General features: G+C 43.4%; 1 protein-coding gene across 2 annotated transcripts in view; it reads left to right on the plus strand.

The window, feature by feature from the left end:
• The window catches only part of COL5A1 (collagen type V alpha 1 chain), a 193569-nt gene that overhangs the window by 109370 nt on the left and 70438 nt on the right, over positions 1-13761 (plus strand). For both annotated transcript variants that reach the window (XM_060270186.1, XM_060270185.1), the window contains exons 17-23: positions 940-993; positions 4112-4165; positions 4812-4865; positions 6020-6064; positions 9536-9589; positions 11400-11444; positions 12913-12966. In XM_060270186.1, the coding sequence (XP_060126169.1) occupies positions 940-993; positions 4112-4165; positions 4812-4865; positions 6020-6064; positions 9536-9589; positions 11400-11444; positions 12913-12966 (360 nt within the window). The remainder of the gene's footprint in view (positions 1-939; positions 994-4111; positions 4166-4811; positions 4866-6019; positions 6065-9535; positions 9590-11399; positions 11445-12912; positions 12967-13761) is intronic.

The following is a 13761-nucleotide window of genomic DNA, read 5'->3' on the forward strand; positions in this document are numbered from 1 at the left end:
TCCAGTCCATTCTGTTGTTTCTGCAAATAAACTATAAATGGTTCCCAGACTCTTTTGAAGTCCTTTTTGCCCTTCTCTCGTAGTTTATCTGTTAGCTTAGCCAATTCTGCATAGTTTATCAGCTTTTCTTGCCATTGTTCCTTTGATGGTATTTCTCCCGTCTTCCAATATTGTGCAATCAAGATTCTTGCCGCTGTTGTAGCATACATAAATAATGCCCATTTTTCTTTTGTTAGCTCTTGATTTGAGATACCTAACAAAAAGGCTTAAGGGTGTTTTACAAAATTCATTTTAAACATTTTTTTTTCAATTCATTGTATATCATTTCCCAATATTTTTAATGCAATTTGCATTCCAGCCACATATGATAAAATGTTCCTTCCTTTTCCTTACATCTCTAACATCTGTTATTTTCTTTCCTAAACGTCTTTGCCATTTTCACTGGTGTGATATACCATCTATACATCATTTTCATGTAATTCTCTCTTAATTGTAGGCAAGCTGTGAATTTTATATCAACTTTCCATAATTTCCCCCAACTTTCAAATTGGATATTGTGTCCCACATCCTGAGCCCATTTAATCTTTTTATCTTCTGAAGAGAATGATAGAATTCAATCAATCAGTTTATTGAGAATGATAGAATTGTAGAGTTTAAAGGGACCCAGCATTCATTCAGCCCTCCCCCCTGCAATGCAGGGATCCCGGCTGAAGCACCCCTGATAAATGACCATCCAACCCTGTTTAAAAACTCCCAACAAAGTATAGTCCACCACCTTCTGTTGTAGTGTTGATTCAGCCTTATTCTTCTAGAATAAGAACCATGCACCATATACTAAGCCATTCAGCTAACCATGATCAAAGTCATGGTGATGTGCCCTTTGATGCCTTGCTAGTGTTGGTGCTTTGTAGCTTAATTTCTTCCTCTCTCTCTTTTTAGGGACGTGCTGGGAGCGACGGCGCTCGAGGGATGCCTGGCCAGACTGGGCCAAAGGTATTTGGGCCAAAATTTTCAGGGTCTTTTTTTTAAATCCCCATTTACTCTAGGAAACATACTGCCATTTACAAGGAGCAATCACATTCCAGGTGAGATGAGCCCGTCGCCTACGGGCCTGGCGCTCCCATCAGCCCAAAAGCTGAAGATTTGCAACTGCAAATTTAATGGCTGCACCTGCCCTTTGTGCTAATAATAATAATAATAATAATAATAATAATAATAATAATATATTTATACCCTGCCCATCTGGCTGGGTTTCCACAGCCACTCTGGGCAGCTTCCAACAGAAAAAAAATCTATTAAACATTAAAAGCCTCCCTAAACAGGGCTGCCTTCAGATGTCTTCTAAAAATCTGGTAGCTGTTTTTCTCTTTGACATCTGATGGGAGGGCATTCCACAGGGCGGGCGCCACCACCGAAAAGGCCCTCTGCCTGGTTCCCTGCAACTTGGCTTCTCGCAATGAGGGAACCGCCAGAAGGCCCTCGGTGCTGGACCTCAGTGTCCGGGCAGAACGATGGGGGTGGAGACACTCCTTCAGGTATACTGGACCGAGGCCTTTTAGGGCTTTAAAGGTCACCACCAACACTTTGAATTGTGCTTGGAAACGTACTGGGAACCAATGTAGATCTTTCAAGACAGGTGTTATGTGGTCTCGGTGGCCGCTCCCAGTCACCAGTCTAGCTGCCGCATTCTGGATTAGTTGTAGTTTCCAGGTCACCTTCAAAGGTAGCCCCACATAGAGTTCATTGCAGTAATCCAAGCGAGAGATAACTAGACCATGGCAAGACAGTCTGCGGGCAAGTAGGGTCTCAGCCTGCGTACCAGATGGAGCTGGTAAACAGCTGCCCTGGACACAGAATTGACCTGCGCCTCCATGGACAGCTGTGAGTCCAAAATGACTCCCAGGCTGCGCACCTGGTCCTTCAGGGGCACAGTTACCCCATTCAGGACCAGGGAGTCCTCCACACCTGCCGCCTCCTGCCCCCCCCCAAAAAAACAGTATTTCTGTCTTGTCAGGATTCAACCTAAATCTGTTAGCCACCATCCATCCTCCAACCGCCCTTATCTAGAAAGTATTATCCCTTTTTCCTTTGCTCCTCACTTCATTCAGAGTTCGCTCCGCTATCATCAAAAGGGACAGAAGCCATTAAACAGGAAATTTGAATATGGAGACATTTTTCCCGTGAGCTGCATATTAGAAGGTTTAAGTGTTTGTTTAAGTTGGTACTTAAGGTAGAAATGGATGGAGACAGGGACTGTTGCAAAGGAAGAGGACCACAAATCATTTGTCCCTGGAGATGTGCAGCCACCGTTGCCTGGTCCCAAAAATATTGAAAATTAGGGAGACGTTTCAGGGTCAGGGTAGAGGAGACGTGGCTAAATAATTTTAAAGTGCAAAGACAGAGATTTTTCTGTGTACAGGCTTGGTGGTCTATATCCAGCCCCTGTCCCTGAAGTTCCCCACCCCTATTTATAGATCATGGGTAGGAAACCTGCACCCCTCCAGATGTTATCGGACTACAGTGGTACCTCGCTAGACGAACGCCTCGCGCAATGAAAAAATCGCAAGACAAAAACGTTTTGCGATTTTTTTCAGATTCGCAAGACGAAGTTTTCTATGGCCATGCCATAGAAAACTTCGCAAGACAAAGCAGGGCAGGGGCGCCGCGAGGAGGAGAAAGTCCAGGGGTGGCCCATCAAGGAGACCAAGCCTCCTCTGGGGAGCCCGCCCGCCTTGCGCGTCCGCCGCTGCCATCGCTCGGCTTCCGCAGGGACATGGCGATTGGCGGCGCTGCACTAAAATGGCAGCCGGCAGTGGAGCCCCTTCTTGGCTGGGTGCACGGGAGAGCTGCGCGCTAACGGGAGAGGCCAACCAGAGAGCCTGCCTGCCTGCCTGCCTGCCTGCCTGCGCGCGAACGGGCTGTCTGTCTGGTTGGGCGTGAGGGTCCGGCTGCTAGGGACGGAGGGAGGGAGCCTCTCCCTGGCCTTCCTCCTGCTTTCCTCTCCCCGGAGCCTTAAAAACTTCCGGAGCATGGTGGATGAGTTGGCACCTTTTTTTGCCCTTTTTTTGCCCATAGGAATGCATTAATTAAATTTCAATGCATTCCTATGGGAAACCACGCTTCGCAAGACGAAATTATCGCAACACGAAACGACTCGTGGAACGAATTGATTTCGTCTTGCGAGGTACCACTATACACATCTCATCCAGTGCTAGCTGGCACATCCAATGCTCATGCATGATGGGAGTTGTTTTAAATTACTTTTAAAATTGTATTTTAATGCCCTGAGACCTTCAGGTGAAAAGCAGGTAATTTAAATATTGTGGGCGGTATTTAACAAAGTTTTGCACAAGGTAGGTCTATTGAAATGATGGACCGAACTTATTCATTTTAACAATTTAATGGGTTTACTCAGAGTAGAACCTAGGTCCTACCTGCACCATATATTTAAATCAGCATCACACTTAAAAGATGGTGCCTCCTTTCAAAGCATCTTGGGAACTGTAGTTTCTTAAGGGTACCGAGAGTTGTTAGAAACCCATTATTCCCATACCAGAGCTTCAATTCTCAGTTCCCTGTGAAGAGGGATTGACTGTTAAACCACTCTTGGAATTGTAGCTATCTGAGGGATAATAGGGGGCCTCCAGACAACTCTCAAACTAGCAAACTACAGCTCCCAGAATTCTTTGGGGGCAGCCCTGACTATTTAAAGTGGTATGATGCTGCTCTAAATGTGTAGTGAATATGCAGCCTTCATTGACTACCACTGTTTGTGCTAAATATCGGCTAATTTAGCACAGAAATAGCTGTTGCGCCAAAGCTGTGGCTATTGTGGAAACAGAGGCCCTGAGATGAGATACCTTTCCCTCATCCTTCCATCTTCCTTTGCTCATTGCAATAATGCCATGTGTGACTTGATGTCCTCAATCCACACCTGTTGTAGGCAACATCTATTCTGGGATGAGCAGCTCCATTGATTTAACCAAGCAAAAAAAAACCTGGATGTATTCTGTCTGAATGCTCAGCATATTCACTTACAGCTTTTAGGAAATGGTGGGTGATTTTGTTGTTGTTTTTTAAAAAGTTCTCTCTTCTTAACATTTTATTGTAGGGTGACCGAGGTTTCGATGGTCTGGCTGGATTGCCAGGGGAGAAAGGCCACAGGGTAAGTCTATTACAGGTTTATATCTTGTTCTGGCTGAATTACTTTATATGCCATCATGAAGAGGCTGACTGGTTTTGATAACCTCAATCTGGGATTGGGGGGTGGGGGTGGAATTCAGTTTGGTTCATTAACCATACCTAATTTGAAATGCCCAAAGCAGGGCAATTAAACCAAAATCCTTCAAAACTCATGCTTCTCTGAATTTTGAAATGCAGTTTTATACACATAAAAAAAATGTGTATAAAATGCATACATTACTGAAAGTAATATGCATTTAGGGGAAATTGCTTGCAAAGATGGATATGTTAAGATAAATAAGATTTCATATAGCCATTTGCAACTTTATAATGTTGGAAAGCTGTATAGTATGGAAGGCATCTGAATAAAATTCTTTGTATTTTTTTCTATAAAAATAATAATAATTAGAGGCTACAAACCCCAAAGACAGAATGCCGGTGTCTGGAATCCACAGGAGGGGAGAGGGCTCTTGTGCTCAGATGCTGCTTGCATCCCACTGGGCATTTGGTTGGCCATTGTGAGCAGAAGAAGCTGGACTAGATGAGCCATTGGCCTGATCCAGCAGGGCTCTTTCTAGGCTCTTGTGTTCTTCAAGAATGTGGCTGATTCTGTCCTTTGTTTTTCTTAGGGTGAACCAGGCCCTTCAGGGCCCCCAGGAGCCCCTGGAGAAGATGGCGAGAGGGTGAGTCCATTCCACTCTTCTTTTGACTGCAAGGAACCCAGTGCATGTTCCTCACTCTCTGACTGCAACCCCAAGGGATAGCCCATGTGTGCAAATGGAGCTTTTGCAAATCATTCAATACTTTTTTGTGCATTTAGGGATGTAAGAAGGCATCACTTTTTTGTCATGCCTTGAATCCATCACATGCTGTTCTGTTTCCATTCTGCTGCAGTTTGACTTCTGCCCCAAACTCCCTTTTTCATCCTGCTGTAGCAAAATGACATAACTTACAGAATTAATTACGGCAATTGCATAATAATTACATTCTTCCACCTCATTCATTTCAATTCACTGCAAATTTGGGGAGTAATCAATTACGTATTGTTTGCAGATGGACAACAGCAGCAAATACCAGTTGCATTCACTGGATGGATATGAACATTAGCAATTTCTGTTCCCATTTCTATTTAGATTTAAATTCTTGAACATCCTTACATTCATTTCCTGTCCAATGGAAGCCTGTTGATATAATGGAAAAGAGAGGAGGACCCTATATTTAACCTCCCTGTTGAGTTTTGATTATTTGATCCGTTAGCTGGCTCTTTTTCAATGGTTTCCCCATTGGTTCCAACCAATTCTTCAGTGGTTCCCCCCTACCCTACCCTATAAAAAGCATTATTCAGCACAGTGGTTTGCAGGACCCATTAAGGAACATAACAACACAACAAAATATTAAAAAGTTACAATTAATTGCCCATTTATTCGAAATCCAATTAAAACTTGTTTGATTAATTCAACAAAACTGATGAACTTGATTCAGTGATACCAGGGGTTAGAACCACTTTGGGTACCACTGTGTTACATATTAACCTTCATTTATCAAAATCATCCTCCCCCCCTTTGTTTAAGCAAATCTATCTTCATAAATGTTGGCCTGGATTATGAGGATATTGCTTACAGTTTCTCTGATCTCATCAGTTCTACACATGCTGTATTATTCTCTTAGTTGACAAGGTCTTCTTTATGCACAGGCTACTCCTTATCACTCTCACAGAGCTGTTCTCCCTGTGCAATTATTTAATCACAAATGAAAACACCTGTGATACAGTTGGTAGAGCCCATTTCTGATTTCTCTCCCTCTCCTTCTTCCTTCCCATTTCTTTGCATCCAAACAGGGCGACGATGGTGAAGTTGGACCCAGAGGTCTCCCTGGCGAACCCGTAAGTCATTCACCACAGCAATGGAAACAAAACAAAATACAGCATAAACTGCATTAGCTACCTATTAGAGGTGTACACCAAAGATTCTTCTCTAAGAAAGCATAATGTGTGAATCGGACTTCCCAGTGTCTCACATGAGTGCTCATGAAGTGTTGGAGGTATAGCCCCCTACAGGACATATACTCGAAGGCAAACCCAGGTTTGCTAAAACATAATGTGTGAAAAGGTCCTCCGCAACCTACTTAAAGATGTGAAGCCCGGGGGGGGGGGGGGGTGGAGACGAAAAATTTCGGGGGGGGGGCATTTCCCCCCGTTCTTTCCCTGAAGCCTTTTTTTGTTTTTTCCCCGAAAAATTGGAAAAACAAAAAAATAGGTTATGTATGGAATGTTTTATTTTAACATGTTGAATAACATATTTTAAGATAAGGGGTTCAAATATTTTATAAATCATTTTTTAAAAAATATGTATGGTATCAGATTATTCTAATTTCTGTGAGGACAAGCAAGTCCTAGGTTACAAACTGAACTCTCCAATGCAAGAACAAGATACATTTCTTCCTTTAGGAGGTGCTGTTGTCACCAGAAAAGAAAAAGGTTTCAGTTTTGTTTTTGCACACGTGTGGTATGCATTGGTTCTGTTCCTCTTCACTAGGCCTCAAAGCACTGGAGGAAAATATAGAGCAACAAAAAGGGCCTGAAAGTATATGTGTTGTTGTGGCAATCAGAGAAGTGTTATGAAAGAAAAAAAGAAATGAAAATATTTTAAACATTAAATGCTGTAAAACAGTCTTTAAAAAGTGAAATAAACTAATTTAAGCATATAGTAGTAGTTAAAGTGGTTAACAGACCACACACATCACTGTGAGGAAATACATAAGGTCTAATAGGCAAAACATGGGAGGTGGAGTAAGCATGTTGCATTGCAAACAGTGAGGAATGACAAGTTAAATTTCAGTTTCTGTTTGGATACACTATATTTTTAATATGCTAGTTGTGATAATTTTATGCCCATTAAAATTATCCATAGTTATATTTTATGTTTCTAAAGTAACAGAATGACTTTCAATCTGGAAAAGAAAAAAAATGCTAATGTAGCATTTTTTTCAATTTTTCTGAAAATTTTCGTTTTTGTCTGGAAAAACTCGGGAAAAACGGGTTTTTTCCGAGCTTCAAAATTTCCGAAAATTTGACGTCTCTAAACCTACTTTGTCCATTTTGGCTAGCTCCCCACTGAGTCCCCATATTGCAGACAGGAAGACTGAGGCTGAATGAGAGAACAGGCTTCCTTAAGCCAACTTAATGAGTTCATGGCACAAATGACACTAGAACCAGATATTTCCTGGGTCATATCTCCTATTCAAACCAGTTGGACTAGTACTTGGGAGAGCCAGATTCAAATCCCCCATTCAGCCATTGGGTGACCTTGTGCCGGTCACTGTCTCTAGGCCTGACCTACCTCCCACGGTTGTTGTGAAAATGAAAATATGGGGCAGGGACCACGGACACCGCCTTGAGCTTTTTGTAGAAAAGAGGGGAATACTCATGTAACAAAACAATGCATAGATAAATTACACAAGCTGTCAATATATCTGAGTGACAGGTGCACGACTCTCCGGTTTTTTTCTCAGCTTTAACAGAAAGCTGTCAATGGAGTTTTGAAAACCTTTTAAAAGATTGCTGCTGTTGCAAAAACTGAGCTTACCAATATGACAGCCTTTGTCAAAAATGCTAGGAACTCTTCATTTGAGGCAAGGAGCAAAAAAGTGTGTGTGTGGTTTTTTGTAGCGGGGTGGGTGTGGGGAGGAGAGAAATGAATATCAAAAAGCTCCATCCTATCTGGATGAGGTGAGGTGATTGGTTAAGATCTCCCGAGGTGACGTCATCCTTCCTGTTTTCCTCAACATGCTTTTCTAAGCAACAACTTCTAGGCCGTTTACCTGCCTTTAAAAACTGCTTTTAAATCCAGCAGGTACTGACGGTAATTAGGAAAGCATTTACCGTAGATGAATATAAATAGCCAGGGCATTTTTCTGGATCATTCATGGCTGGGGGGAGAAGGAAGAGGATGGTGATGAAGGAGGGATTGTGGAGCCTGACGCTCTCAGTGTAACTGCCTCTCAGCCTAACCTACCTCATAGGGTGGTTGTGAGAATAAAACAGAGCAGGAGAAGTGTGTACACACCACCTTGAGCTCCTTGGAGAAAAAGTGAGATATAAATGTGATGAATAATGATAACAACGTCACAGCATGAGACTGGGATGCAGCTAACTCCACACCGGCCTCGGATCCCTCTTTAGCCACTGGGGCATGGTGGGTTGTCTCAAAATGCTAGTCCTACTTAGAGTAGTAGCCCCATTGGGAAACAGTGGACATTACTAAATTAGATCTATGGATTTCAGTGGGTTTACTCTGAGTAGAACTTGATTACAGTTTTATAGAATAAAAATAAATGCAACCAGAGAGACAGAAGCAGACAGATACAATGTAGCATAGTGGTTAGAGTGTCAGACTTGGACCCAAGCCATGAAACCCACTGGGTGCTGACTTTGGGCCAGTCACTGCTTCTCAGCCTAGCCTACCTCACAGGGTTGTTGCTTTGTGTTGACCCACAAAACCACATAGTCTGTGACTGGGCTGTAGCTAAAGAACTCCCTGTGTTTATAGTTTCTGCACAGGCTTTGGCACTGGAGGTGGGAAATAAATGGGCATGTGGGGATTAAATGAGGGGGGAACAATGTGTGCAACTTGGCGCTTCCTAGAGAAAAAGTTGGAACGCAAATGCAATAAATAAAACAGTAAATAAATAGTAACCAACTAAGTTGGTGTTTCCTGCTTGGCAGGAGGTTGGACTGGATGGCCCTTGTGGTCTCTTCCAATTCTATGATTCTATGATTTTATAAGTTCTACTCAGAGTATACCTGCTAAAATTAATGGATGTAAGTCCTGTCCATTGGTTCCTTTGAGGAAAAAGGTAGGATAGAACTGCAATCAATTTATCAATAAATCACATGCAATCAATTTCAATAGAAACAGAAATTTAAAAACCAATGCAGAGAATAATGTAATTATATCTCTGCATATTTTTTCTTTAAAAAAAGAAAACCCCACAATGCTGCTCATTTTCACTTGCATGATTTCCATTCCTGACTTCAGATTAACATGCGGATTGGGGGGCAATTTCTGTTGGATAATTTCTGACAGAATTCTCCAACATCTTTGGTGGGCACTGAACAGTCCTTGTTTGACTGCTGGGGGAAAGTCCCACTTGTTTGTTTGTTTCTTTGTTTATACTCTGGCAAACCTCAGGATCACCCTGAGACTCCTCCTATTTCACTCCATGTATGCGTGAAATGTTTTTCAGCTACAAAAGTGACAGCACTCAGAAAAATGGAACAGAAGTCGAATATAGAACGTGATCTCCATCTCAACCATATGGACATGTTCAAACTCTTATTTGCTTCCTCTTATAGGGACCCCGTGGTTTGCTGGGACCCAAGGGACCTCCAGGACCCCCAGGACCTCCAGTGAGTAGCATTAATTTTTTAGTGTCTCCTCCCCCTGGCTTTGGAGCACGTCCTCATCTTACAAAAGAGTCATCTTAGCTGATATAGCAAAAAAAAAAGAAAAAAGAAAACCCTGCTCCTGTCCCCCCTTTTCTGTCCTATCAGATGTTACAATGTTGTAATGGAGAGGATTCAAGTAATCAGAGAAGAGCAGTAGTTCAGTGATGTAGTATTGTCCCTGGGGAGCTTATGGGAAATAAAAATGGGAGAAGGGGCATAGCTCAGTGGTCAGACAGTTGCTTTGCATGCAGAAGGAGCCAGGTTCAATTCCTAGAGGCACCTTCAGGTGGGGTTGGGAAAGACTCCTTGCCTGAAAACCTGAATTGGTGCTGCTGCCAGTCAGTGTAAATAATACTGAGCTAGATACCCTACAGATTCGCTGTTAGGGATGTGAGCAGGCAGCAGTTTCCAACCTGTTCTGTGTTGGTCGTGCTGTTTTTGTTCTACAACAGTTCTGTTTCCTCTGAAACCTATACTGTATGTCCCTCTGCCCTCTGTGGCTGAAACCTATGTGATGAATTTCAATGGAAGGGAAATGTCAATAAAACGTTGCAGAAAATAACGCAATTATTGGAGCGATAGCGATAGCGACTAACACACACAAACACAGGATTTCCTATCTTCCTACATTTGCACGCTCTCCAAGGGAGCCATTCCTGCCTCTGTGCCTGTTGATTGGAAGGGGAGAGTGCAGTGATCCCTGCAGAGAGATGGCATCCAACCTCTTGGAGGCTGATTGATTAGGGCAAAATGGGACACTGCCCCACCATTCCTGCTCTGAGCTTGGCCAGCCTCCATCCGCTTTCCTTCTTATAGAATGTGTGGCTCTGCCTGTCATCGATTCTGGCCCTGCCTCTCATTTGCTGTGGCTCCTCCCACTATTGGTCTTCTCACCTTCTGTCCCCGTGGGAACCAGCCTCACTGATCCAAGGTGGTGTGGAGTCTCCTCGGTTGGAAGTTTTTAAGCAGAGGTTGGACAGCCCTCTGTCAGGGATTCTTCAGCTGTGATTCCTGCATTGCAGGAGTTTGGACTAGATGACCAATGGGGTTCTTACCAACTCTGAAATTCTAGGATTCTACGCACCTCGTCTGTAGCTAGAGCTGATCATGACACACTGACAGTTCTGTTACAGCAGGAATGGGGAACCTTTGACCCTCCAGATGTTGCCAGCATACAACTCCCAATAGTCCCTAGCAAGCATGGTCAATTATGGGAGTTGTAGTTCAGCAATGGGGGGACACAGGTGGCACTGTGGGTTAAACCACAGAGCCTAGGGCTTGCCGATCAGAAGGTTGGCGGTTCGAATCCCCGTGACTGTGTGAGCTCCCGCTGCTTAGTCCCTGCTCCTGCCAACCTAGCAGTTCGAAAGCACATCAAAGTGCAAGTAGATAAATAGGGACCGCTCCAGTGGGAAGGTAAACGGCATTTCCGTGCGCTGCTCTGGTTTTGCCAGAAGTGGCTAAATCATGCTGGCCACATGACTTGGAAGCTGTACGCCGGCTCCCTCGGCCAGTAAAGCAAGATGAGCGCCGCAACCCCAGAGTTGTCCACGGCTGGACCTAATGGTCAGGGGTCCCTTTACCTTTACCTAGTTCAGCAATATCCAGTGGGCCAACATTTCCCCATACCTTTATGCACTGCATTTTGTTGAATATTAGCCAGTTAGGAAGCTGGATCAGGTCTGGAGCTTCTTGGTTCTGTTAGATTCTCCTAGAAGTTGCTGAAAACATCTCACTTTGCCTTGATAACCTATATTAAATTTCCTCCCAGGGCATAGCTGGCATGGATGGGCAGACGGGTCCCAAGGGGAGTGTGGTAAGTTCTTTCCTCCACTCTGTTTAACTATCCAGGTTCTGTGTGTATGTGTTGTGTAAATTACATTTACTAATTGCTTTCCTGAGCTGCATTCATTTTCACAGCCGGTGAATGTTCAAGGTGCTGTTTTCTGGAAGGAAATGGTTGCTAATTAATTTTTAATTCGAAATTGATTTTCCAGTGGTGTTGCAAATTCCTTCCCTTTGTGCGGGCAATATATCAACTAACACACTGGGGTAACTTATGGGCATCAAAACAGCCTTACACTAATGCCAGTCTCTCTCGGTCCTTCTTCCTCCCTTCCCCCTCTCATTCTCTCTGATACACATAGCATTTGTCAGTGTGCTGGGTTGTATATGGCTTATCCATCCCATACAGTAGGGCACAGAGAAGGAACTCTAATACTAGAATTTGTGGCCATCTAATGAACTTAACATTGGAAGATTCAGGACAGATAACAGAAAATCCTTCTTCATGCAGTGCAGTTAAAACTGTGGAACTCACTCCCCCAGGAGGCAGTGATGGCCACCAACTTGGATGGCTTTAAAAGAGGATGAGACATTTTCATGGAGGAGAACAAGACTATCAATGGTAACTAACCAGGGTGCCTATGCGCTGCCTCCCCAGCTTCTGAACACCAGTTACAGGAAAGTGCAGGAGGGGAGAGGGGTCTTGTGCATGGGTTTCCCATGCTTGTAGGTTTCCCATAATGAGCACCAGGTTGGTCACTGTGAGGACAGGATGCTGGATGAGATGGGGCCCCTTTGGCCTAATTCTGATGTTCTGATGTTCTAATCAACCCCTTTCATTAGGAGCAGAGGAGAATCTCAGCTGAGTTTGCAGCTAAGTGCAAACCCTACCCAACTTGCATAGCTTTAACAGGGTATGAGACAAATTTGTGGTGGAGGGGTGGCTACTAACCATTAAGGTTACGTTTCACCTCCACAGTCAGAGGCAGTAATGCTTCTGAATACCAGTTGTTGGGAATCCTACATGTGATTCCTGCATTGTGGGGGGTTGGACTAAATGACATTTTGAGCCCTTCTATCTCTACAGTTCTATGGGTCTATCTATGATTCTATGAACCACAAGTGAGCAGAGTTGCTGTCCTGCTCGTGTCCCACTTGGGGGTTTCCCATTGGGGCATCTGGTTGGCCACTGTCAGGACAGAAGGCTGCACTAGATGGGCCATTAGCCTGATCAAGAAGGACTTTTCTTATGTTCTTAGGGACCTAATTTAACCTCAAATTGATCCTTTACATTTGTACAATTGTAACAATCCTCTGCAATGCTCTGCCTTTGTTGTAATTGCTTTTGGGTTTGTCTGAAATTAATGAAATGCACAGTATTTTCTGGGCATATGGGTTTAAAATTTCTTCTTGTTCTTCTTCTTCTTCTTCTTCTTCTTCTTCTTCTTCTTCTTCTTCTTCTTCTTCTTCTTCTTCTTCTTCTTCTTCTTTTTCTTCAGGGTCCTCAAGGTGAGCCGGGACCCCCAGGTCAACAAGGAACTCCAGGTGCTCAGGTGAGAGAATGCTTTTTGAGCCAAGTGAAAAGAAAAACCTCTGTGTCCATTAGATTGAAGTGCATGATGCAAAATTGTGGGTCAGTTTTGCATCATGTACTTCAATCTAATGGACACAGAGGATTGCTGCAGGATTGGAAAATGGAGATCAAAGGGAGTTTCTTTTTCCTAATGTGGTTTAATTGCTACATCAGGAAACTGCTGCATTTAGGGAAGTAACAAAGTTCAGTGGTAGGACACCTTTGTTGCAGGCAGGAGATCCCAGGGTCAGTCCCTGGTATCTCTAGGTAGGAATGAGAAAGACCCATTTCAAAGTGCTAGTACTGACCTATAAAGCCTTAGGTGCCTCAGGACCTCAAAGACTGCATCTCCTCATAGTAATCATCCTATGGGCCCCTTCTTCACGTGCTTCCTCCATGAGAGGTCCAGGAGGTGGCAACACAAGATATGGCCTTTTCTGGGGTGGCTCCCCATTTGAGGAATACTCTCCCCAGGAAGGCTTGCCTGGTGCCTTCATTAAATATCTTTAGGCACCAGGAGAGAAAGTTCCTCTATAACCAGACCTTTGGCCCATAGAACATTCTATAGTCTTATATTCTATAGTCTTATATTGTATTCTATAGTCTTATTGGTTTGTTTTTGTATTTGTTTTTATTATGTATTTTGTGTTCTCATTTCGTATTTTTACATTGTGAACCATCCTGTGATTTTGGACGAAGGACCATATACAAATTTAATAAATAACAATGATAGATTTATATGTGCTATTTTATAATAAGTTAAATTTAATCATTG

Source organism: Zootoca vivipara, chromosome Z, assembly GCF_963506605.1.
Source record: "Zootoca vivipara chromosome Z, rZooViv1.1, whole genome shotgun sequence".
Classification (NCBI taxonomy): Eukaryota; Metazoa; Chordata; class Lepidosauria; order Squamata; family Lacertidae; genus Zootoca; species Zootoca vivipara.